General features: G+C 57.8%; 2 protein-coding genes and 2 long non-coding RNA genes across 4 annotated transcripts; all 4 read right to left on the bottom strand.

The window, feature by feature from the left end:
- Positions 1 to 9: 9 nt before the first annotated feature.
- On the bottom strand, positions 10 to 679 carry LOC129735991 (uncharacterized). Its single transcript, XR_008732044.1, has 3 exons — positions 666 to 679; positions 253 to 402; positions 10 to 52 (listed from the first exon to the last, which is right to left on the bottom strand). It is a non-coding gene; the product is annotated as an uncharacterized LOC129735991 (long non-coding RNA).
- Positions 680 to 13,590: 12,911 nt separating this feature from the next.
- Positions 13,591 to 17,413, bottom strand: LOC129735996 (maestro heat-like repeat-containing protein family member 6). Its single transcript, XM_055709310.1, has 8 exons — positions 17,396 to 17,413; positions 17,005 to 17,142; positions 16,249 to 16,425; positions 15,637 to 15,792; positions 15,059 to 15,160; positions 14,619 to 14,721; positions 14,336 to 14,389; positions 13,591 to 14,080 (listed from the first exon to the last, which is right to left on the bottom strand). Exons 1-8 carry the CDS (start codon positions 17,411 to 17,413, stop codon positions 13,992 to 13,994), a joined length of 837 nt encoding a protein of 278 aa, XP_055565285.1. The 3' UTR covers positions 13,591 to 13,991.
- Positions 17,414 to 17,422: 9 nt separating this feature from the next.
- LOC129735995 (uncharacterized) lies at positions 17,423 to 18,032 on the bottom strand. Its single transcript, XR_008732055.1, has 3 exons — positions 17,924 to 18,032; positions 17,698 to 17,835; positions 17,423 to 17,510 (listed from the first exon to the last, which is right to left on the bottom strand). It is a non-coding gene; the product is annotated as an uncharacterized LOC129735995 (long non-coding RNA).
- A 181-nt stretch (positions 18,033 to 18,213) lies between these two features.
- LOC129736086 (uncharacterized) lies at positions 18,214 to 21,621 on the bottom strand. Its single transcript, XM_055710328.1, has 8 exons — positions 21,431 to 21,621; positions 21,054 to 21,174; positions 20,157 to 20,930; positions 19,681 to 19,864; positions 19,284 to 19,393; positions 18,871 to 19,020; positions 18,515 to 18,669; positions 18,214 to 18,388 (listed from the first exon to the last, which is right to left on the bottom strand). The coding sequence occupies exons 3-8, from the start codon at positions 20,763 to 20,765 to the stop codon at positions 18,214 to 18,216; spliced, it is 1,383 nt and encodes a 460-aa protein (XP_055566303.1). The 5' UTR covers positions 20,766 to 20,930; positions 21,054 to 21,174; positions 21,431 to 21,621.
- Between the last annotated feature and the right edge of the window lie 901 nt (positions 21,622 to 22,522).

Here is a 22,522-nt window from a genome sequence, read left to right as displayed (position 1 = left end):
GCGTCCTGGTGGAGGGCAGGTTTGTGTAGATGGCGCGCACGATCTTCAAGACCTGGAGAGGAGACACAGGAGGGAGTGGGGATGTCAGTCGGGTGAGCGCGGCTGTTTCCCCAGCTCCCACTGGGAGCTGCTTCTGTTCCCGTTGTGGTATGCCAGCTGGAGATGGTGTCAGCGCTGGCCAGGTGCAGAGCCGGGGGAGGAACGGTGCCCCAGGGGCTGGAGCATCAGCTGTGCCACCCCTGGGCGACTCACCTGCCCCGGCTGGAAGGCAGGGCCCAGCACAAGGACATCCACCATGTGGGCAGCCACGCGGATGCTGTAGGTGCTTGGGTCTCTCATGTTCTTGATGGCTAGGAGGATGATGTCTGCCCGGTCAGAGGGACGGAGGTATTTCGTGAACTTCTGCGGCATGAAGGAGAGGAAGGGAGATTTGTCACCTAGAGCATCCCCCAGAGCATCTTGGCTGTGCAGGGAGTGGGACGCAGAGCCAGGCTGCACTGGGCAGATGGACGGTGGGGGTCAGGGTGCCATGGGGAACCAGAGCTCACTGGAGGCCTTTGCCTCGCCCCTGCTCAGGATCGGCACAAGCCCCCGCTATCGCCATGCATCGGGTGTCCCTTCGCTCATGCTGATCCCGCCAGCCAGGAGCTGAAGGCCCTTCTTACCAAGAAGATTTCTCTGATACTGCTGGTTTGCAAAAGCTGCTGGGGCTGCCTCGCTTGCCAGACCTCCTGGTGCTCCAGCTGCCCTCTGTCATGCGGCCAGCGCTGCCTGCCTGGGGAGGAGAAAACCCGGGGTGCTGAGAGAGAGGGTGCAGAGCTGGAGGTGCAGTCTGAGTGCTGGGCAGAAAAGGCACTGGCAAAGGACTGGGACGCCCTGACAGGTCTGTGGAGCAGATACGCAGGGAGGGTCCAGGGCTATTGTGAGCAGGGCTGAGAGGAAATGGCTCTTCAGACTGCAGGCAGGCAGGCAGGTTGTATGCGGCTTTCTCTGGCCAAGGAGGGTGGCCACTGGCTGCCCAAGCTGGGGGGGACCAAGCCCGACACAGCCTCTCTTACTTCTCTGCTGCAGGATGAAGGTGTGCAGGTGATGGAGAGCGACTGCAGCCTCGTGGCGGGTCCTCTCATGCTTGCAGGTGCAGCAGAGAATGAGGTGCCCCACCAGCAGCCCCAGTATGGCAAACTGATGACTCTTGGAGCACTGGTGTCTGAGGACTATAGTTTGTGCAAAGCAGGAGCAGACCTGGGGGAAGAGAGGCAGTGCAGGCACAAGGTGAGGCCGGTCACAAGGTGAGCCCCAGCTGCTCCCAGAGCAGCCGGGCACCAGGCCGGAGCAGGGAAGCCAAGTTCCTGCCTGTGCCTGCGGCAGCCCTGCCCGGCCCTGCCCTGGGAGAGAGCGTGGACAGGGCAGGGACAGGGCAAAGACTCCTGCTCCCAGCCTCCTGCTGACTGGGTGCCCAACTTCCCCAGGAGGTGCCAGGGCTCCGGGCTGCAGGGACAGGGCAGTGGGACTGCCCAGACCAGGAGCTCGGTACCTGTGGCATGGAGCAGGTGGTGGTGAATTCGATCAGCGTGGCAATCCGCGCCACGGCCCTCTCCTGCACTGCTTCCCTCTGGGACTTGGTGAAGGGCAGCAGGACCTGGGAGGAGAAAAGCTGCTGGTGTGCCAGGGAGGTGGCATGGCGCAGCACGGCAGAGGCAGGCTTGCTCCGGGGCAATGCCTGGGATGGGGCATGTGTCCTTCTTGCCTCTCGCAGCAACCTGCTGCGGCCAGGCAGGTCGCCGCATCCCGCTCCTGCTGCTGCCTCTGCTGCCTTCCACTCCTTCCCCCTCAAACAACGTCCCTCCACCCCCCACCCAGGGACCCCAAGGCTCTGTGGTGACCAGCTCCCTGGGGAAGGGTGGTGGGGGCTCTGGGATATGTGCCGTGGTAAAGCTGGAGGGGGAAAGCCCCAGGGCTGGGCTCCCCTTGCCAAGCCAGACAGGCAGGTCTGTCTGGGCGGGAGTGTTGGGCAGGATGGGCAGCAAGCACGGCTGCAGAGGTGGGGTGAGCTGTGGCAGGAGAAGGGGCTCTGGCAGCAGCCAGGAGGCAAGGGGCTAGTGGGAGGGGCATGGCGGGGAAGGAGGGACATTGCCTGCCCCATTCCTTGCACCAGGCGCTGGGTGGGTCACCGCTGGAGCCGGGGGTCACTGCCCATAGGGACCCTGTGCCAAGGCCAGACCTGCAAGATGTTCTGCAGCTCCAGGATGCCAAGCGTGCCAGCACTGCATACCAGCGCCTGCAGCATGCTGTCCATCACGGCCATGGTCTGCGAGGGAGACAGAGTCTTGGGGGCAGCCCTGGAAGCCAGGGAGGGACGGCCATGGCCCTGCGGTGCCCAGGAAGGGACCCTGGGGCAGGGGATCTCCCCGTGGTTCACCCTGTGGCATACCTTGGAGTAGAGGGAAGCCTCGGGGTCCTGGGTGTCCTCCTGTGGGTGCTGGTAGAAGATGCTGCAGAAGCAGGCTTGGAGGAGGCTGCTTGTCTTCTCCTCCAGAAGCAGTCCCACTCTGCTGCAGGGACAAAGGGGTGCTCTTGGGGCCCAGCCAGGGAGAGGCAGACTCTGGGGCTGGAGACCTGGCTCGGCTCCCACGCCGCAGGGGTCATGTCAAGCCCCACGCTACTGACACTCAAGTTGAGGGGGAAAACCCTGTACCGCCCCCTGCCCCTCCCTCTCAGACCCAGCACTGGGGATGCCCCCCATATGGGACGAGTGCTGTCGGGGCCACCTGGCACCGAGGAGGCCAAGCTGGGGGCCGGGGCAGGTACCTCATGGAGGTGATGGCCAACATGGCTTGCTGCCGCACCGTGGTGCCCAGGTCGTCAGTGGGCTCCTGTTGCAGCAGCACCTGGGGAGCACAGCAGGGTGAGTCACGTCAGGATGGGGCAGTCTCCTTCACCCAGCAAGAGCCTGCGGGGCTGGCAGAGCCCCGGCTGCCCCCATCCTGGCACCCCCTCCCAACCCAGCACTCAGTGGTCCCAGGCCCCGTGGTGGCAAGTTCTGTGCCCATCACGGAGCCACAGGCTGGCCAAGGGACCTGCAAACATCATTGGGTCCAACCGCCAGCTCCAGTCGGGCCACGCCAGTGGCTTTAGAACATCTCCAAGGAGAGAAACCTGGAGCAGCGCTCCTTCGCACCCCCCTACCCGGCCAAGCCCTCTCCTGCCCCTGGGCCACTGCCCACTGCCCCTGGGCCTGCCTCTTGAGGCCTGACTGCTTGTCCCCTCACCTGGATGATGTCCACCACCTCGCACTGAAAGTCGTTAAGCTCGTCCCACACGCTGGAGTCCATGCTGGCGGCGCCGCAGACGGTGCAGATGGAGGCCAGAAACTTCAGCTTCTGGTCTGCTTGCTGCCAGCCGAGGAGGGGACAGAGGGACAGACAGCGCTGATGTCTAGCTATGCATTCGATCCCCATTATCACATTGTAGTCAACACGAAGTGATTCACTTCTGCTCGGGAAGTTAGGGTCGCCATACGCCTGTAACTTTGTCCTAATGACAAGTGCCCTTGAAGGAGAACTCCAAGCCTGATAAGGGGAACACCTCACCCCAGGAGGTGCCAACAGCCCGTTACTTGCAACAAAGGCAAGAAGCCAGCGGAACGAGACTCTAACTAGGGGCAAGGTAAAGGCAGCGGGGGAGGATCGCAACCACCCACTCCATTCAGGACTAAAGGACTCACCCTCACCCCTCCCTCAGACATGCAGTAAATGAAAAACACACTGTAACTTGAAATCAAAGCGAGAGATATATAGACCAACGGAAAGCTACCGCGCGTACTAATTACCAATAGCATCTTTTAGGTAGAGTTTGGAAAATACGTATGTATAACTAGACTGCATAAATGTTAATCTTGTTCTTCTGAGCTTTGGGCTTGCTTCGTAGAGCATCATCACCTAAGCCCCAGCTTTGCGCGAATCTGTAATAAAGAAATGCCTGGACTCTGTGCGTCGGCTGGCTCTTGCCCAACGGGCGAAGGCGCACACTTTTTGGATAACAGTGTCAGTGGGGAGAGATAGCTGGGAGGGGGCATAGTCCCCGGCACCTTGTGAGCAGGGCATGTGGGCAGAACGAGGTAGGGGCACAGCCTCGTAGAAGTGGCCACGCATACCTTTGGTCTGATCCTGAGGAAGCCTCGGATGATGTCCAGGGTATTCTCTTCCTCCATGGGCGCAGCCAAGTCCGAGTGGCAGGAATCTGGCGGGCACAGAGCAGGCAGGGCTGGGGTCAGGCCGTGGGGAAAGCGTGAGCCCTCCGCCCAGCTCCTGGGGATGTCCCCAGCCCCAGCTCAAGGCTGGGACACTGGTGTCCCCTGCGCGCCCCAGGGGTGAGGGTGCGATGCTGGAGGGCAGCACCAGGAGGGGGCCCCGGTGTGCCTGGGTGAAGGATGCACTGGTACCTAGGGGCAGGGAGGGTCCCTGCCGCAGGGATGCTGTGGCAGGGCCGGGTCTTTGGCTGCTGCCCCATGGGAGCCTGGCTGCCAGCCTGGCCGGGGGCTGCGAGTCTGGGGCAGGGCAGGGCAGGGTGAGCAGCGTGGGCAGCCCCCTGCCCACGATGCCCTCACACTCACAGCGCATGCAGCAGCGGGAACGTGCACAGATTGTTGGGCTTCAGCCGTGATCTGGGAGCTGGGGCAGCTCTGTCCTTCTCCTGCCAGGACTACCTGGGATGGCTGGCGGGTATCCTCGACATCCTGCGGCAGGGAGAGAGGAAAGGGGTGAAGGGAAGCCTGCACCACCCGGGGCTGCCCTGCCAGGGGCGGTGGGGCAGAAGTAGCTCTGTTCAGGGGGCTCCTTGCCACCAGCCTGCCCCAGCACCTTCCTCCCAGACACTGTGGGGGCAGCACTGGGTGACACGGCACGTCACAAAGTGCCCCACTGTGACCCTTCCTGATGCCCCCAGGGCCCCACTGACCGCTCCTTGCCCCAGGGGGTTGGGACTGACTCCCTCTTCCTCCTTCTCCCTCTATGGGGCTGGGGTTCATCTAGACTGGGGGCATGCCACTTGTCGTAGGGACCCCTCGGTCACCTCGCTCCTGGGGCCGCACCCGCTTGTGGCCAGGCTGAGCTGGGGCTCAGCCCCCACACCGTCAGGCACGCCGAGGCTCTTCTCTCTTCCACCTGGGGCTCGGGACAAGGCCTGCGCGGCTCCCCTTGCTCCAAGGCTGGTGGGCACACAGGGACGACAGACGCCCTCCCGTGCGCTCAGCCGCAGCCGCACAGACTGGCACTGGTGGGGTCACTCGGGTTACCCTGGTCACTGTTGCCATGGTGCAGGGCACTGTTCCATCATCCCTTGGCTGGAAGCCGGGCGGGGGCGGGGGGAGTCCCCCTGCCTCCTCACCCCAGCCCCACTGGGCCCAGCCCAGGCCTGCTGGGCCAACCTGGCGAGGCGAGCTTTAAAGCGAAGGATGCAGGGGGAGGGCTGCAGTGCGGCAATGCTCGTGCCATCACCTGCGCCTGGGGCCTAGGCCAGGCCAAGCAGAGCAGCGATATGTGTTCCTTAGCTGCCTCCCGAGATGTAGGTCCCAGAAGGCCAAACCGCCTCCAGGCTGTGCATGGCGGCGGTGGATCCTCTTGCACCCCTCCCGGGAAACCTGTGTGCTCGATCGCCTCTCTGCAGTGCCCATACACCCACACACGCGGCACAGGGAATCACCAGGAAGAATGAAAGATCTGTGTGCGGTCGCAGCAGGGCCATGATCTCATTGCGGTTACGGAGACATGGCGGGATAGCCTCCACGGCTGGGATGCTGTCGTGGGTGGCTGTGTACTTTTTAGAAAAGAGGCCAGCAGGGAGAGGTGGTGGAGTTGCTCTTTGTGTGAGGGAGCAACGGGAAGGTCTCGAGCTCTCCCTTGGGGTGGGTGCAGGACGAGTCAAGAGGTTACGGGTAAAGATGAAGGGGCCCGCCAACACGCGGGATGCCGTTGTAGGTGTTTGCTACGGGCCACCTGATGAGGGAGGGGAAGCCAGTGAGGCCTTCTACAGACAATGGCAGGCAGCCTCACGATGCCAGGCCCTGGTTCTCACGGGGGACTTCAGCCTCCCTGATACCTGCTGGAAAGACAACCCAGCTAGGCTGACACAGTCCAGGAGGTTCCTGCAGAGCACCGACGGTAACTTTTTGACGCAGGTGGTGGAGGAGCCAACGAGGCAAGGTGTGCTCTTAGAGCCTGTCTTTGCAAGCAGAGGGCTGGTTGGGGATGTGAAAGTTGAAGGCAGCCTTGGCCGCAATGACCATGAGATGGCGGAGTTCAGGGTCCTGTGCTGAGGAAGCGAGCCGACAAGTAGGATTGCCGCCCTGGCCTTCAGGAGAGCTAACGCTGGCTTCTTCAAGGACCTCCTTGGAGGAATGCCATGGGTGAGGGCTCCAGAAGGTACTCGCCAGTTCAAGAGAGACAAGGAAGTACTGGAGAGGGGCCAGCAGAGGGCTACAAAGATGGTGAGGGGACTGGAGCATCTCCCTTAGGAGGACAGGCTGAGGGGGCTGGGCCTGTTCAGCCTGCAGGAGAGAAGACTCAGGGGGGATCTGTCACATCCCAGCTATGAGGAGGGAGAGAGCGACTCAGACTCGCAAATGCCCTTGGTGTGGGTTGCGCTGAGGTAACACCCAAGGTCCGTACCTAAACATCAACTTTAATGGAACAAACACCCAGTAAACATTGACCCTTTCACAATTATATCCAACCAAGCTATGTGGCTTTAGGAGAAGCTGGGGTAGGCCTTGTGTTACTTTAGGAGAAAAAGCTGAGGCGGCAGGGGCGCGCCATCGGGCAAGACAGCTAGAGAGAGAGGGAGATCACCACTCCTGGATCCAGCGCCGGAGCTGCCAGCAGGGCTGTTGGACAAAGAGTCCCAGAGGCTTCTACGTGTGCCTAGTTGGGAGCCCCAGTCCCTGGGCTCCTGGAGCCTTCTCTCGCCCCAGCTGCAGGAGTGGCTGAGGCCAGGCGGCCAGGGGAAGGGCCACCAGCCCCCGTGCCTGGCCAGGCAGCCAGGGGAAGGGTCACCGTCACCCATGACTGGCCAGATAGCGGCATTTCTCGAGCTAGCTCAATGGCATCAGTCAACGAAAACCAGCCTTGGGAGAGAGACACATTTGTTCTTGCTGGAATGAAGCCATGGGAACAAAAAGAGAAACTTTAAATACGGAGTAGTCTCCAAAGCTTTTGGCCTTGTAGATGAACAGAATTGCTATGTTGCTGTGTCTGCAATAGAAAAAAGAGCTAAGAGTGGAAAATCACTGAGCATAGTTACACACCGATACGTGAGCCCGCTGTAAATGTTTAAAAGGCTTGCTTGATTTTAACAAAGTGTCTTTGGTCTGCTCTCAGAGTCCGTGCATCAATAAATCACAAATGGCGCCCAATGCAAGGCCCGCAATCAAGCAGGTTTTGCTCCGGTGCCGTAGCTCAGCCGAACTACAGGACTGCATGCTGAAAGGAAGCCTATCAAGCGCGCTCAATTACCTGTCGCAAGACGAATGTAAGCAGCTGAGAACTATGGGGACTGCTTTAACAAAGGAACAGAGAACTGTTTTACAAGCTTTTACTAGCATTCTTAAGAAGTATGGGAAGAAAATAGATAAGGAAGAATTAAAACGCATCCTTCTATGGCATCAAAAGCCAACACATCTGTTAATACCACTAACATTTATACTCCTGAGATTTGGGATAAAATAGGCGTCCATCTATGGGACTGTGCTACAAAAAATGATAAGGTAGCAGCAACTTTGTTGAGCCCTTGGTGAATTATTTTTTAGACTTTAAAAGGTCATGTTTGCTCACAATCAAATGAAGCAGAAACAGCTTCTTTGGCTCCTTCACTGCCACCCTCTTTAGCAGACCTTGCCATAAGACCAAAATCTAAACCTGACGCTACTGCTCTTGTGGCTCTGCCGCCTGATACTCTCAATGATGACACAGATAATCCTTTTGACCCAGAGCTTACTGATCTGGAAAAAGAGCCTGATTTGTACCCTCCAGACCCTCACGATAAATGGGCAGCTGTAAAAGGGGAAGCAAGGCGAGCGTGGGATACAGATGTGCTGCGCGCTTTCCCTTTGGTGTACGTGCCAGATCAAGATCCACAACGGGAAGCTCTCTCGTATGCTCTAATTAAAGATATCAGGAGAACAGTTACGGACCATGGACTAGGGGCTCCTTATAGAACTCTATTAAATGAGTGTCTCTCTGATACTCATGTGTTTACCCTTAATGGTTTTACAACGTTGTTTCACTTGATAATGACGGACATGCAATACACTATGTGGGAGTCAAAAATGAGGCAGCTTGCAGGCGTCCAAGCTACTGAGAACTCAGTGTTGGGGGCGCATGATCCGTTGTGAGCGGTTAATGTAGATGTATTATTAGGGCAAGCTGATCATAGCACCAACACTGCGCAAGCTAGGATTTGCCAGGCAGGTTTGCAGCAAGTAAAACAACTGGCACTCCATGCTTTGAAAACTGTTCCTGAAGCAGGTAAAGAGAGGGAGCCTTTTGTCAGAATTAAACAAGAAGCAAATGAACCATTTATGAAATTTTTGGACAGACTTAATGAGGCTTTGGAAAAGCAGATTGATAATGAGAAAGCATGTGAATATATTTTTAAACAACTTGCTATTGAAAATGCCAACCCTCACTGTCAGAAAGTATTACGACCTTTAAAGAATCCTAGGATTGGTGATATGTTGAATGCTTGTATGAATATTGGGTCTAGACAGCATGATTTGTCTCTGATTGCAGAAGCATTTGCAGCACTGTCAGTTAAGCCAGAGCAATGCTTTTCGTTGGTCAGTACGGCCATCTACGAAAGAACTGTCCAAAAGCAAAAGTAAGTAATAAAGGGGGTCCATCTGGAATGTGTCCACGCTGTTGTAAAGGGCGCCATTATGCCAATCAATGTCAATCCAAATTTGACCGGGACGGCCAGTCTTTGACCTTACCAGGAAACCCCAAGCAGAGCCCCATGAGGGGTTGCACTAAGACAACAAATTACCCCTCCGAATGCTGCCCCCACCCCCGCCGAGCTGCAGCAATCTGTGCGCCAGTACAAGCGGCAGCACCAGTATAGGGATGACATCTTGATAGCTGCAGAATCAAAACAGACAGCCCAAGAAGTGAGATGGCAAGTGGTCCAAGCAGTCTTGACAGGGGACTCAAAATTGCAGAAGAAAAAATACAAGAAACAGCACCTTGGTATTTAGGTTGGAAAATATCAGAACAAAACATTCAACCTCAACATATCACCTTGCAAACAGAAATAAGGACTCTGAATGATTTACAAAAACTGTTAGGAACCATAAACTGGGTTCATCCTCTCTTAGGGATATCTACTGAAGGGATCTTAGGATATCTTAGGGATATCCTTAAACTATTGGAAGGAGATCCAGACTTGACATCCCCTTGAACATTTACCCCTTCTGCAAAAACTGCTCTTGATAAAAGCGGTTGTAAAATTAGCAGGTCAAGTCACTCACAGGCGAAAAATGGACTATCCTATTAGCCTTTTCATTTTTGATTCAACTTTTCAACCCTATGGTCTCTTAGCACAGTGGGTTCCGCAAGATTTCTTTGATTATTCTGGAATGGATATTTTTAACACATGATTTTGGAAAAACAGTTACCACAGCTATTGAAGTGATACCTATGGTAATTCAGAAAGGAAGAAAGCATTTATTAACTTTAGACGGTGTTGAACCTAATATTATCTATTTGCCTCTTGATACAAAACAGCTAACGTTTTAAACTCACCATTCTTTTGTTTTTCAGTGTGCTCTAGCAGATTTTACAGGACAGATAAGTATTCATTTCCCAGGACACAAAATTATACAATCCCTGCACTTTTTCTCTTTTACCTGCTTCACAATTAGCTATCACGCCAATAGTTGATACCCCTGCAGTATTCACTGATGGATCTGGCAAAACAGGCCGAGCAGCGATAGTTTGGAGAGATGGTGAAGGAAACTGGAAAAGCAACATACGTATTGTCACAGGATTGCCTCACATAGTAGAACTCGCTGCAGTAGTCCGTGTTTTCAAATTATGGACTACCCCAATAAATGTTATCAGATTCTGCCCACATGGCAGGCCTTGTTTCTAGGCTAGAACGCTCCTTTTTGAAGGAAATCTCACACGAAGCCTTATTTGCTCTTCTCTGGGAGCTCAAGCGGCTCCCAGATCGATGGGCACATCCATATTTTATACACCACATACGCTCACATACCTCCTTACCCGGTCCCATAAGTGAGGGGAACACACAAGCAGACAGGCTTGCAGGTATCATGCAGGTCTTACCTGACAGTTTTGCACAGGCCCATTTATCTCATGAGTTTTATCATCAAAATGCAAAAGCACTGCAACGCACGTTTCAACTGACTCTGGACCAAGCAAGGCAAATTATACAGTCGTGTCCCGATTGTCAACAAGTTTTGCCTGCACTGTCGATCTAAACTAATCCTCAAGGTGTTTCGTCACTTGAAATGTGGCAGACAGACGTTACTCATACAGCCCAGTTTGGCAAGTACAAATATGTACATGTCTCTATTGACACTTTTTCATCTTGTATTTATGCATCAGTACGCTCAGGTGAAAAAGCAAAAGATGTTTGCAGACATTTTATTATGGCCTTCGCCACCCTGTTCGGAAACCTATAAAAACAGATAATGGCCCAGGCTATATAGCGCATAAGACAGACATCTTTTCAACAATTCAGCATATTACAGGCATTCCACATTCTCCCACAGGCCAATCCATTATCGAATGCACACGTAGCACTCTTAAAACTATGTTGCAAAAAAAAATAAAAGGGGGAGTCTAAGGTTAACCCCACAAGAGCGTATAACTAAAGCTTGTTATGTTTTGAATTTTTTAAATCGTTGGATGGAGGATGGACCTCCTATACACCACCATTTTGGCTTACACAATGCTTCAAAATCTAATGAGAAAGCACAAGTTATAGTAAAAAATTTGCAGACAAATCAATGGGAAGGTCCTTTTCCATTAATAACTTGGGGTAGAGGGTATGCTTAGGTTTCCACAGGTTCTGGCCCAAGATGGGTACCAGCTCAATGGATCAAGCCATCATTATCTCAGTCATTGCCATCACCTGTGCCATGACGTCAGCTGCATCAATATGGATCCCACCTCAACCCAAACCCAACATCTGGGTAACCTTGGCCAGTTGCACTGGACAGGACACACTATGTCTGTCAACTGCTTCTTTGGAAAACCCTTTTACAACCTGTCTGGCTGGACAACCTGTTGATGATTGGCCCGTCCCCTCAGATAAACGGATCATAATTCAGGGATTTGGTGATGTGGTTAATAATTGGGATGGTTGGGTTCCATATTTAACATATGGTGGGATCGACCACAGGAACTGGACTTACTAGGATCTGTAAAAATGGATTATTGTGTATACTTTAACTACACAGGCAAAGTTAATATAAAAACAATTCAATTGTTAAATGCTTCCATACCTGCATATAGAAATGCTAGCACTTGGTGTAATTATACTTCTCCTAAAGTATCAAAGTCTAGCAATTGTCCACTTAAACTGTCCACAGGATTATTTCTAATCTGTGAAGATCGCGCATGGCCTGGCATTCCCTCCCATGTGAAAGGAGGACCATGGAGCATTGGAAGGTTAACTTTGTTAACACCCAATACATCCATGATTATGACTCGTAAGTTACACTGCCACAAACGCGCTACACATGCCTTTAAAACGGATTGTAAAGGTAATATGGAATTTTGGAGCCCTGGTGATATTATAGCAGCATCTATATTTGCTCCAGGAGTAGGAACAGCGCAAGCACTAACCAGCTTGAATAAGCTTGGCTGTTGGCTTGCAAAACAAACTAATGCATCTTCATTAGCCCTGGGTGGACTATTGTTAGACATTGATGCAATAAGACATGCTACGCTACAGAATAGAGCTGCAATAGATTTTTTGTTAGCGCAAGGTCATGATTGTCAGGATTTTGATGGACTTTGATCTGTCTGATCATTCTGAATCTATTCACGAAAGTATAGAAAATTTGCAAGGAGTACAGAAACTACAACAAAGTGATGCTTTTAACATTTTTGGAAATATTTTTAGTAGATTAGGTTTAACTGCATGGATAAAAAGTTTATTACAAATAGGCATAAGATGCTTATTCATTTTGATATGTATTCTGATCTGTATTCCATGTATGTTAAAATGTGTGCAAACTCTAATAGATAGAGCATTGAAGCAAGCCTTTTTTATATATAAAGAAGACGGAGATGTGGGTATTTCTCAAACTCGCTCGACGGTGTCAGTGAGCAAAAACCAGCCTTGGGAGAGAGACACGGTTATGCTTGTTGGAAGGAAGCCATGGAACCAAGGAGAGAAACTTTAAAATACGGAGTAGGCTGCAAAGCTTGTGGCCGTGTGGATAAAGGGAGTTGCTAAGTTGCTGTGCTTGCAATAGAAAAAAGAGCTAAGAGTGGAAAATTACTAAAGCACAGTTATACGCTGATACGTCAACCCGCTATAAAGATATAAAAGGTTTGCTTGATTTTATTAAGTGTCTTCGAGTGTCTTCAAGGTGTCTTTGATCTGCTCTTGGAGTCTGTCCATCAATAAGCTACAGCCAGGCAGCCAGGGGAAGGGCCACCAGCCCCCGTGCCTGTCACTGCCTCCGGCACCTTCCCTCAGGGCGCTGCCTGGGCTCTGGGCACCGCACCTGGGCCTCGGCCCGACGGGATCTTATCTACGGGACAAGGGGCAACGGGCACAAACGGCCACACAGGGAGCTCCTTCCCTTCCGAGCAGGAGGAGATGGGCTTTGCTGTGGGGGTGTCACGGCCTGGGGTGGGCTGCCCCGGGGCTGGGCAGTCTCTGGAGGCTCTCAAACCCCGCCTGGCCGTGACCCTGAGCGGCCGGCTCCTGGGGGAGCTGCTTTCGCAGGGCCTTGGGCTGGATGGCCTCCAGAGGTCCCTGCCAGCCCGGACCAGTCTGATTCTGCCGCTCTGTGCGGAGGCGCGGGGCCGGCCCGCGGTGCTGAGGGGCGGTGGGGCCGCAGGGGCAGCGGGGTCGGGAAGGCGGTGGCGTGGGCTCTGAGGGGCCGGTGTGCGGGACAGCCGGGAGCGGGCAGCCCGGCGGGCAGCGGGAGCGCCCTTCGGCCGGCCTCTGTGCCGCCACAGGCTCACCGCCCCGGCCATAGGTGGCCAAAGACTGTTGCCGTGCATGCCCGGGGCATCGTGGAGGGGCTGCTGGCTGCCCGCAGGTGGTCTCCCCTTTGGAGACTGGTCAAAGGCTTGGGCTTTGTTTGTTGGGCTTTGTTGATGGCTCAACAGAGGGCTTGGTTTTGCAGTGTGCCCTCTTACTGCTGCTCTCGTGACGTGCTGGGCAGCAGTGGCTGCAGGGCAGGTGGGGACAAGCGGCACGGGCAGGAGGCAGAGCTGCCCATCCTGCTGGGGACATGGAGGGGCCTGTGCTGCTGGAGCCAGAGCATCGGCGGCTTGGTAACCCCTGGGCTCGGCCACGTCAGCCCCAGGCAGTGCAGGCTGCTCAGACAGTGGGTGGCAGAAAAAGTCATTTATTCCGGCAGCGTGGCCCTGGAGAGGGGAAGGAAGGCATTGCTTTCAAGTTCTGCTTCGGCTCCACCTTGGGCTTCTCCCCTCTGCTTCACAGCCCAGTGGAGCAGCTGGCACTTTATGGCAAAGGCGAAGCATGAGGGCACGTCTTTGCCCTGGACCACTGGAAAGAGCAGTTGTCCTGCTGCTCTCCAGAGGACGCCAGCTCCTCTGGGGCTGAGGTGTCTTCTTCCCTGTTAGCCTTCAGGAAGAGAAGCCTGCAGAGCATCCTCGGGCTGGGGCTGCTGCTTCGTCTCTGCCTGAGCAGAGCCCTCGCTGGGGGTCGAGTGCCACCTCCCCCATGTCCTTGGCAGCCATAAGCGCAGTAATCATAGGTTAAACCACCCCTTACAGCCTTCGTCGTCCAAGGATGAGGAATGTCTGAGTTGCCAGGGAGGAGACCAGGGGGCTGGTGTCTTTCATTGCGCCTTTAAGGACTGTGGGGACAAAGCAGCAGAGGTGAGGTGACAGCCCTGTGTCCCCTCCAGGCAGGGCACACTGCACCCTGTGATTGCCAGGGCCAGGAGGCAGCCAGGGGACAGGTGGCTCGGCTGGAAGCTGCTTCTCAGGAATAGCCCCCTGCAGAAACACCCCATCCCCCCTAGGCACGCTGGGAGCAGATCCCCCCTTGCCCAGGTTACTGGGGGGAGCTCCGTGCTAGCTCCTTCCTCCTCCCCACTGCCCTCGCTCACCATGTCGGATGTACTCCAGGTACCACTGCTCACGCACGCACCGCCCAACGAGCCCTGGAGCAACACAGTGTGTCAAGGATGCTGCTGCCGCTCAGAGACCCTTGCAGCCAGCCCACCTGGCTGCACGGTCCCCCCGGGAGGGCTGACCCCGGAGTGCAGCATCAGGGAGGGGATGGATGAGCCTCCTGCCAGCCCCACCTGTGCAGGCAGGGGCAGGAGGGGGTGAAGGGGTGCCCCATAGGTCCTGTGCTGGGACACAGGGACCCTGGGAGTCATGGCTCACCGATGAACCTGACAGCCTCCCATCGCAGGGGCTCCTGCGAGCTGTGCAGGTAATGCAGGCTCTGGTGCAGGTAGGCCATGGCCCTGCTCCTCTTCTTGGCCAGCTGGAGAGAGGAGAAGGGTGCAGGGTCAGCGCAGAGCTGCCCCCCGCGTTTGGCCATCCCTCCACCCAGGGCCATCCCCCTTCCCCCCAGCAGGACATCCCCAGCTCCCCACTGTGTGGCACCGGGGTTCAGAGGGAGCATCAGGCTCCCAGGGATGCAGGGGTGCCATCCTAGTGGCAGGGTCCCCTTGGGGACCCCAGGGGCAAAGGCAATGCGGAGCAGAGCCTGCTCCAGGAGGGTGTGTGCAGCCAAGGGGGCACAGCCCTCCATCCCCCCCGCAGGGCACAGGGCAGGGCTTGCCCGGGGAAGATCCCAGGGGTGTTGGGGCTCTGCTTACCAGGCACTCGCTGATCCTCCATGCCTGCCCGGTCGCAGCCATGTGCACCAGCTGCCTCCACTTCAGGAACAGGCCAGCACTGCGGAGGGCTTCCTGGGAGGCCTGGTGAGCAACAGAGATGCCACCACCACCATCGAGGGCGCAGGACCCTGTGTCCTCCCTCTTGGCGGGGCTCAGAACCTCTTCTACCCCATGCCAGCAAGACGCTCCAGCTGGGAATTGGTGCTGTCACCATGTTCAGCACCCCGGGGAAGAGAAGGACAATCACCCTCTCTGACTGGAAGGCCGTCAGGGCTTCAGTGCTTTGGCCCTGGGGGCCCCAGGCTGTTGTGGAGCTGTAGCTCAGTCTCTGGGGCTGCAGGACCCATGCCAGGGGCTGTGCGGAGGGAGCTGGGTGGGAAAGGGACCCACCTCCCCGTCCACCTGGGCAGCAGCAGGAGAAGGGCAGCAGTGGGCAGGGAGGGGGGCTCTGCCTGGCCCTAGGGACTCAGCAAGCTAGACCTCCCAGTGGCACACATTTGAAGGGTCCAGTGTCAGCATTGCCGGGCCCAAAGGACCGGTCAGGCTAAGAATCCCACCTTGGCCACACTTTTGTTCTGATCGTGCAGGTGCAAGAGCAGTGGCAGCAGGCTGCTCCACACCTTCTTCTTCATCTTCTTCTTTTCAGCGCCCACCACGAGCCTCATCACGCTTTGGAAGAGGTGGATGGATTGCTCCCGCACAGTGTCCAAATGCTGGGGAAGGAGGGGAGGAGGACCTCAGCCCCAAGCGCAAGCCCATGGCAGGCGAGGGGCTGACGTGGAGGTGAACTTCCCCCAGATGGCTGCAGGCAGCCCTGCTCCATAAGGGAGTGCATGAGCCGTGGCATGCAGAATGTCTGTGCAGAGGGGCTGGGGGCCGGAGAGGGAGACCCTGTGGAGGACTGCGGGATGCTGCCAGGGCAGGGTACACATTGGTGTTGCTCAGCACACCGGCTGCTGTCCTGCCACCCCCGTCCGCCCTGCGGCAAGGAGGCCGAGCCAGGGTGAGTCCACGCTGGGGGTTTGGGGTGCAGCACGGAGTCACCGAGGGCAGCGACAGTGCCTGGGGGCTGCAGGGCAAAGCATCCTCCTGCAGAGCATGGGGGCTGCGGTGGGAGACGCGAGCGAGGCGCTCAATGAGGGGAGCATGGGGCTCTCCGCCAGCCTTACATTGTCAAAGAGTGGCTGGAGCTTGTCAGCCAGCGCCGGGGCAATGAGGCTGGGCAACTTCCCCGCCGGAAGCTGGAGCATGTTGTCAAGCACGGAGAGGGCCACGGCGCTGCCGTCGCTGTCATCAGCCTGCAGCCGCTCCATGACGTACGGCAGCAGGGCAAGGGTTTTCCATACCTGTGTGAGACACGCCACCTCATTTTTGTAAAGCGGCAAGAGACCGCAGGGCTGAAAACCCTCCCCATGAGCACTGGCCTCCCCGCTGGCTTCTCAGCAGGCAGCATGGGTTAGGAGGGCAAGCGCCTGGCAGACAGGGCTCCCTGGCACGGCCATGGGAAGAGCAGGGTGTGCAGGGGGAGGACAGACAGCTCTGGCTCCTTGCCAGACCCTCGGCTGCCCCCTTTTGCAGCAGACCCCCTGAGCAGCCTGGTGGGTGACCAGCGCTGCTTGGAAAGCTGCGCGAGCTGCCAGCAGGCCCTGCGTTTCATCCCGGGGCTCATCACCCCACGGCCACGCTCTGCAGACCCCACACTCGGGCTGGTGGCTCTGCTGCCATCATCCCTGCTGGGACGTGCTGTTCCCCTCGGCACTGCTGCCTCTCCCCTTGCCATGGGGCAGTGGGCCAGGGACGCGGGAGAGCTGGCTGCAGCTGGCTCAGCTCCCCATGCCCAGAAAAGCCCAAGCCGCCACGTTACCTACCACCCACAGCTCTGCCATGGGCTGTTGTCCTGGCTGCCCCAGCTGCCCCCTACTCACTGTGTCAGGCCTCTCGGTGAGCCTGAGGATGGCCCTGAGCACCAGGGTGGGCATCCCCAGGCACTGGCTCTGCAGATACGTGGGGAAGATTGCCAGGGCACAGTCCAGCTCTTCACTGAGGCCAATGCAGCCCACCATCTGAAACACACGCAACGGGAGCTGGAGAGGTGCAGCGCTGGCTCCAGCCGTCAGCTCAGGCAGGGCAAGGCCAAGCCTGAATGGAGGCAGCAGGGACTGCGGAGAGCCCCCGTGCCCCACACCACACTGGTTGCTCGCCTTGCTCCTCCGTGGTACCAGCCAGAGCCCACCTGCTGCCCCAGCTGCCGCTGCAGCAGCGGGCATGGGAGAACTGAGCATCGGAGGGAGCTTGGAGCAGTGCCATCAGGCTCACCTCAACAAAGAAGACCATGGCAACCATCTCCCAGGAGGGGTTCTCCACATAGAGGAGCTCTGCCAGATGGCGGAAGATGGTGGAGCGCAGGGATCTTGGGGTCTTCATCATCTCCCTGGAAGCGGGAAGGAAGCACTGTCAGGCCTGAGCCAGGCGGGCACATCTCTGGGGTTCGCACCAGTCTGGTCATCACTGGACTGCAGCACTTTCTGCAGGCAGTGGGGACCCCCTGCCATCAGCCCCAAGGGAGGGGGTGGGGTGGGGTGCACAGTCCCCCAGGAGTGTGGAGAAGGGGCTCTCACCTGGCCACGATGCGCACTCCCATGAGGTGGGTCTGGGCACTGAGCAGCATGTCCCAGCCACCCTGCGCCTCGATGGCCAGCATGTGGCTCTCAAGGCCCATCCTGCAGAGCAGCACCGTCATGGCCCGCACCACAGACCTGCACGAGGAGAAATGCTCAGCTCCCACCGGGACCCCTGGCTTGGCTCCAGGTGGCTGGCAGGGACGAGCGGACAGGGATGGCGCACCTGATAGGAGCAATCAGACCCTGTTGGTGGCCCTTCCAGAAGATTTGCACCTCCTTTGGCGCCAGCTCTGTGGTGAATGACACTTGGAAAAGCAGTGCCAGGAAAAGCCAGGGGAAAATGGCTTCCGCGTCCCGTGGGCAGCTGGACTGCAGGAGGATCTTGCTTATGGTCCTGGCTGCCTGCAGAAGACACCAGACACGGACATCTCCCTGACCCCTGGGGAGGCCAAGGCTTGGGGCGGGCATGGAAGGGAAGGGGTGGCCCCAGAGAGCTGAGAGCAGCCCCGGAGGTCAGTGAGGCCTCATCCAGCAACTCACAGCCAGGGAGAGGATGCGCGGGTTGTCCTTGGTAGAGGCGGAGGTCTTGTGCAGCGACTGGTTCATCATCATGTTGATGAGCTCCTGCAGCACCTTCTTCGCAGCCTGGGGCTCAAAGAGCATCACCGTCCACATGGTCATGGCGACACTGTGGAGAACCAGGGCTCTGTCAGTGGGGACACCCAGGAGTAAGGCCGGCCTGAAGTCCCTTGGGAGGGTATTGGGGCCCCTCTGCCAGTGTGAGAGCAGCCCTAAAGTCTGGTGAGCCCCGTACTAGGTGCATGTTGGGGAGCACTGCAGCAGGCCGGCCACCACCTCGCTGGGGTGTTTGTCTGCCAGCACGCGCAGGGCCCTGTCCAGGCTGTTGACGGCTACCAGCGTCCTGATGGAGGGCAGGTTTGTGTAGATGGCGCGCACGATCTTCAAGACCTGGAGAGGAGACACAGGAGGGAGTGGGGATGTCAGTCGGGTGAGCGCGGCTGTTTCCCCAGCTCCCACTGGGAGCTGCTTCTGTTCCCGTTGTGGTATGCCAGCTGGAGATGGTGTCAGCGCTGGCCAGGTGCAGAGCCGGGGGAGGAACGGTGCCCCGGGGGGCTGGAGCATCAGCTGTGCCACCCCTGGGCGACTCACCTGCCCCGGCTGGAAGGCAGGGCCCAGCACAAGGACATCCACCATGTGGGCAGCCACGCGGATGCTGTAGGTGCTTGGGTCTCTCATGTTCTTGATGGCTAGGAGGATGATGTCTGCCCGGTCAGAGGGACGGAGGTATTTCGTGAACTTCTGCGGCATGAAGGAGAGGAAGGGAGATTTGTCACCTAGAGCATCCCCCAGAGCATCTTGGCTGTGCAGGGAGTGGGACGCAGAGCCAGGCTGCACTGGGCAGATGGACGGTGGGGGTCAGGGTGCCATGGGGAACCAGAGCTCACTGGAGGCCTTTGCCTCGCCCCTGCTCAGGATCGGCGCAAGCCCCCGCTATCGCCATGCATCAGGTGTCCCTTCGCTCATGCTGATCCCGCCAGCCAGGAGCTGAAGGCCCTTCTTACCAAGAAGATTTCTCTGGCACTGCTGGTTTGCAAAAGCTGCTGGGGCTGCCTCACTTGCCAGACCTCCTGGTGCTCCAGCTGCCCTCTGTCATGCGGCCAGCGCTGCCTGCCTGGGGAGGAGAAAAACCAGGGTGCTGAGAGAGAGGGTGCAGAGCTGGAGGTGCAGTCTGAGTGCTGGGCAGAAAAGGCACTGGCAAAGGACTGGGACGCCCTGACAGGTCTGTGGAGCAGATACGCAGGGAGGGTCCAGGGCTATTGTGAGCAGGGCTGAGAGGAAATGGCTCTTCAGACTGCAGGCAGGCAGGCAGGCAGGTTGTATGCGGCTTTCTCTGGCCAAGGAGGGTGGCCACTGGCTGCCCATGCTGGGGGGGACCAAGCCCGACACAGCCTCTCTTACTTCTCTGCTGCAGGATGAAGGTGTGCAGGTGATGGAGAGCGACTGCAGCCTCGTGGCGGGTCCTCTCATGCTTGCAGGTGCAGCAGAGAATGAGGTGCCCCACCAGCAGCCCCAGTATGGCAAACTGATGACTCTTGGAGCACTGGTGTCTGAGGACTATAGTTTGTGCAAAGCAGGAGCAGACCTGGGGGAAGAGAGGCAGTGCAGGCACAAGGTGAGGCCGGTCACAAGGTGAGCCGCAGCTGCTCCCAGAGCAGCCGGGCACCAGGCCGGAGCAGGGAAGCCAAGTTCCTGCCTGTGCCTGCGGCAGCCCTGCCCGGCCCTGCCCTGGGAGAGAGCGTGGACAGGGCAGGGACAGGGCAAAGACTCCTGCTCCCAGCCTCCTGCTGACTGGGTGCCCAACTTCCCCAGGAGGTGCCAGGGCTCCGGGCTGCAGGGACAGGGCAGTGGGACTGCCCAGACCAGGAGCTCGGTACCTGTGGCATGGAGCAGGTGGTGGTGAATTTGATCAGCGTGGCAATCCGCGCCACGGCCCTCTCCTGCACTGCTTCCCTCTGGGACCTGGTGAAGGGCAGCAGGACCTGGGAGGAGAAAAGCTGCTGGTGTGCCAGGGAGGTGGCATGGCGCAGCACGGCAGAGGCAGGCTTGCTCCGGGGCAATGCCTGGGATGGGGCATGTGTCCTTCTTGCCTCTCGCAGCAACCTGCTGCGGCCAGGCAGGTCGCCGCATCCCGCTCCTGCTGCTGCCTCTGCTGCCTTCCACTCCTTCCCCCTCAAACAACGTCCCTCCACCCCCCACCCAGGGACCCCAAGGCTCTGTGGTGACCAGCTCCCTGGGGAAGGGTGGTGGGGGCTCTGGGATATGTGCCGTGGTAAAGCTGGAGGGGGAAAGCCCCAGGGCTGGGCTCCCCTTGCCAAGCCAGACAGGCAGGTCTGTCTGGGCGGGAGTGTTGGGCAGGATGGGCAGCAAGCACGGCTGCAGAGGTGGGGTGAGCTGTGGCAGGAGAAGGGGCTCTGGCAGCAGCCAGGAGGCAAGGGGCTAGTGGGAGGGGCATGGCGGGGAAGGAGGGGCATTGCCTGCCCCATTCCTTGCACCAGGCGCTGGGTGGGTCACCGCTGGAGCCGGGGGTCACTGCCCATAGGGACCCTGTGCCAAGGCCAGACCTGCAAGATGTTCTGCAGCTCCAGGATGCCAAGCGTGCCAGCACTGCATACCAGCGCCTGCAGCATGCTGTCCATCACGGCCATGGTCTGCGAGGGAGACAGAATCTTGGGGGCAGCCCTGGAAGCCAGGGAGGGACGGCCATGGCCCTGCGGTGCCCAGGAAGGGACCCTGGGGCAGGGGATCTCCCCGTGGTTCACCCTGTGGCATACCTTGGAGTAGAGGGAAGCCTCGGGGTCCTGGGTGTCCTCCTGTGGGTGCTGGTAGAAGATGCTGCAGAAGCAGGCTTGGAGGAGGCTGCTTGTCTTCTCCTCCAGAAGCAGTCCCACTCTGCTGCAGGGACAAAGGGGTGCTCTTGGGGCCCAGCCAGGGAGAGGCAGACTCTGGGGCTGGAGACCTGGCTCGGCTCCCACGCCGCAGGGGTCATGTCAAGCCCCACGCTACTGACACTCAAGTTGAGGGGGAAAACCCTGTACCGCCCCCTGCCCCTCCCTCTCAGACCCAGCACTGGGGATGCCCCCCATATGGGACGAGTGCTGTCGGGGCCACCTGGCACCGAGGAGGCCAAGCTGGGGGCCGGGGCAGGTACCTCATGGAGGTGATGGCCAACATGGCTTGCTGCCGCACCGTGGTGCCCAGGTCGTCAGTGGGCTCCTGTTGCAGCAGCACCTGGGGAGCACAGCAGGGTGAGTCACGTCAGGATGGGGCAGTCTCCTTCACCCAGCAAGAGCCTGCGGGGCTGGCAGAGCCCCGGCTGCCCCCATCCTGGCACCCCCTCCCAACCCAGCACTCAGTGGTCCCAGGCCCCGTGGTGGCAAGTTCTGTGCCCATCACGGAGCCACAGGCTGGCCAAGGGACCTGCAAACATCATTGGGTCCAACCCCCAGCTCCAGTCGGGCCACGCCAGTGGCTTTAGAACATCTCCAAGGAGAGAACCCTGGAGCAGCGCTCCTTCGCACCCCCCTACCCGGCCAAGCCCTCTCCTGCCCCTGTGCCACTGCCCACTGCCCCTGGGCCTGCCTCTTGAGGCCTGACTGCTTGTCCCCTCACCTGGATGATGTCCACCACCTCGCACTGAAAGTCGTTAAGCTCGTCCCACACGCTGGAGTCCATGCTGGCGGTGTCGCAGACGGTGCAGATGGAGGCCAGAAACTTCAGCTTCTGGTCTGCTTGCTGCCAGCCGAGGAGGGGACAGAGGGACAGACAGCGCTGATGTCTAGCTATGCATTCGATCCCCATTATCACATTGTAGTCAACATGAAGTGATTCACTTCTGCTCGGGAAGTTAGGGTCGCCATACGTCTGTAACTTTGTCCTAATGACAAGTGCCCTTGAAGGAGAACTCCAAGCCTGATAAGGGGAACACCTCACCCCAGGAGGTGCCAACAGCCCGTTACTTGCAACAAAGGCAAGAAGCCAGCGGAACGAGACTGTAACTAGGGGCAAGGTAAAGGCAGCGGGGGGGGGACGGGGGACGCAACCACCGACTCCATTCAGGACTAAAGGACTCACCCTCACCCCTCCCTCAGACATGCAGTAAATGAAAAACACACTGTAACTTGAAATCAAAGCGAGAGATATATAGACCAACGGAAAGCTACCGCGCGTACTAATTACCAATAGCATCTTTTAGGCAGAGTTTGGAAAATACGTATGTATAACTAGACTGCATAAATGTTAA

The sequence above is a fragment of the Falco cherrug genome, chromosome 4 (genome assembly GCF_023634085.1).
Source record: "Falco cherrug isolate bFalChe1 chromosome 4, bFalChe1.pri, whole genome shotgun sequence".
In the NCBI taxonomy this organism is placed as follows: domain Eukaryota; kingdom Metazoa; phylum Chordata; class Aves; order Falconiformes; family Falconidae; genus Falco; species Falco cherrug.
The sequence above is the reverse complement of the archived record's forward strand: the minus strand, read 5'-3'. Positions and strand labels throughout refer to the sequence as shown.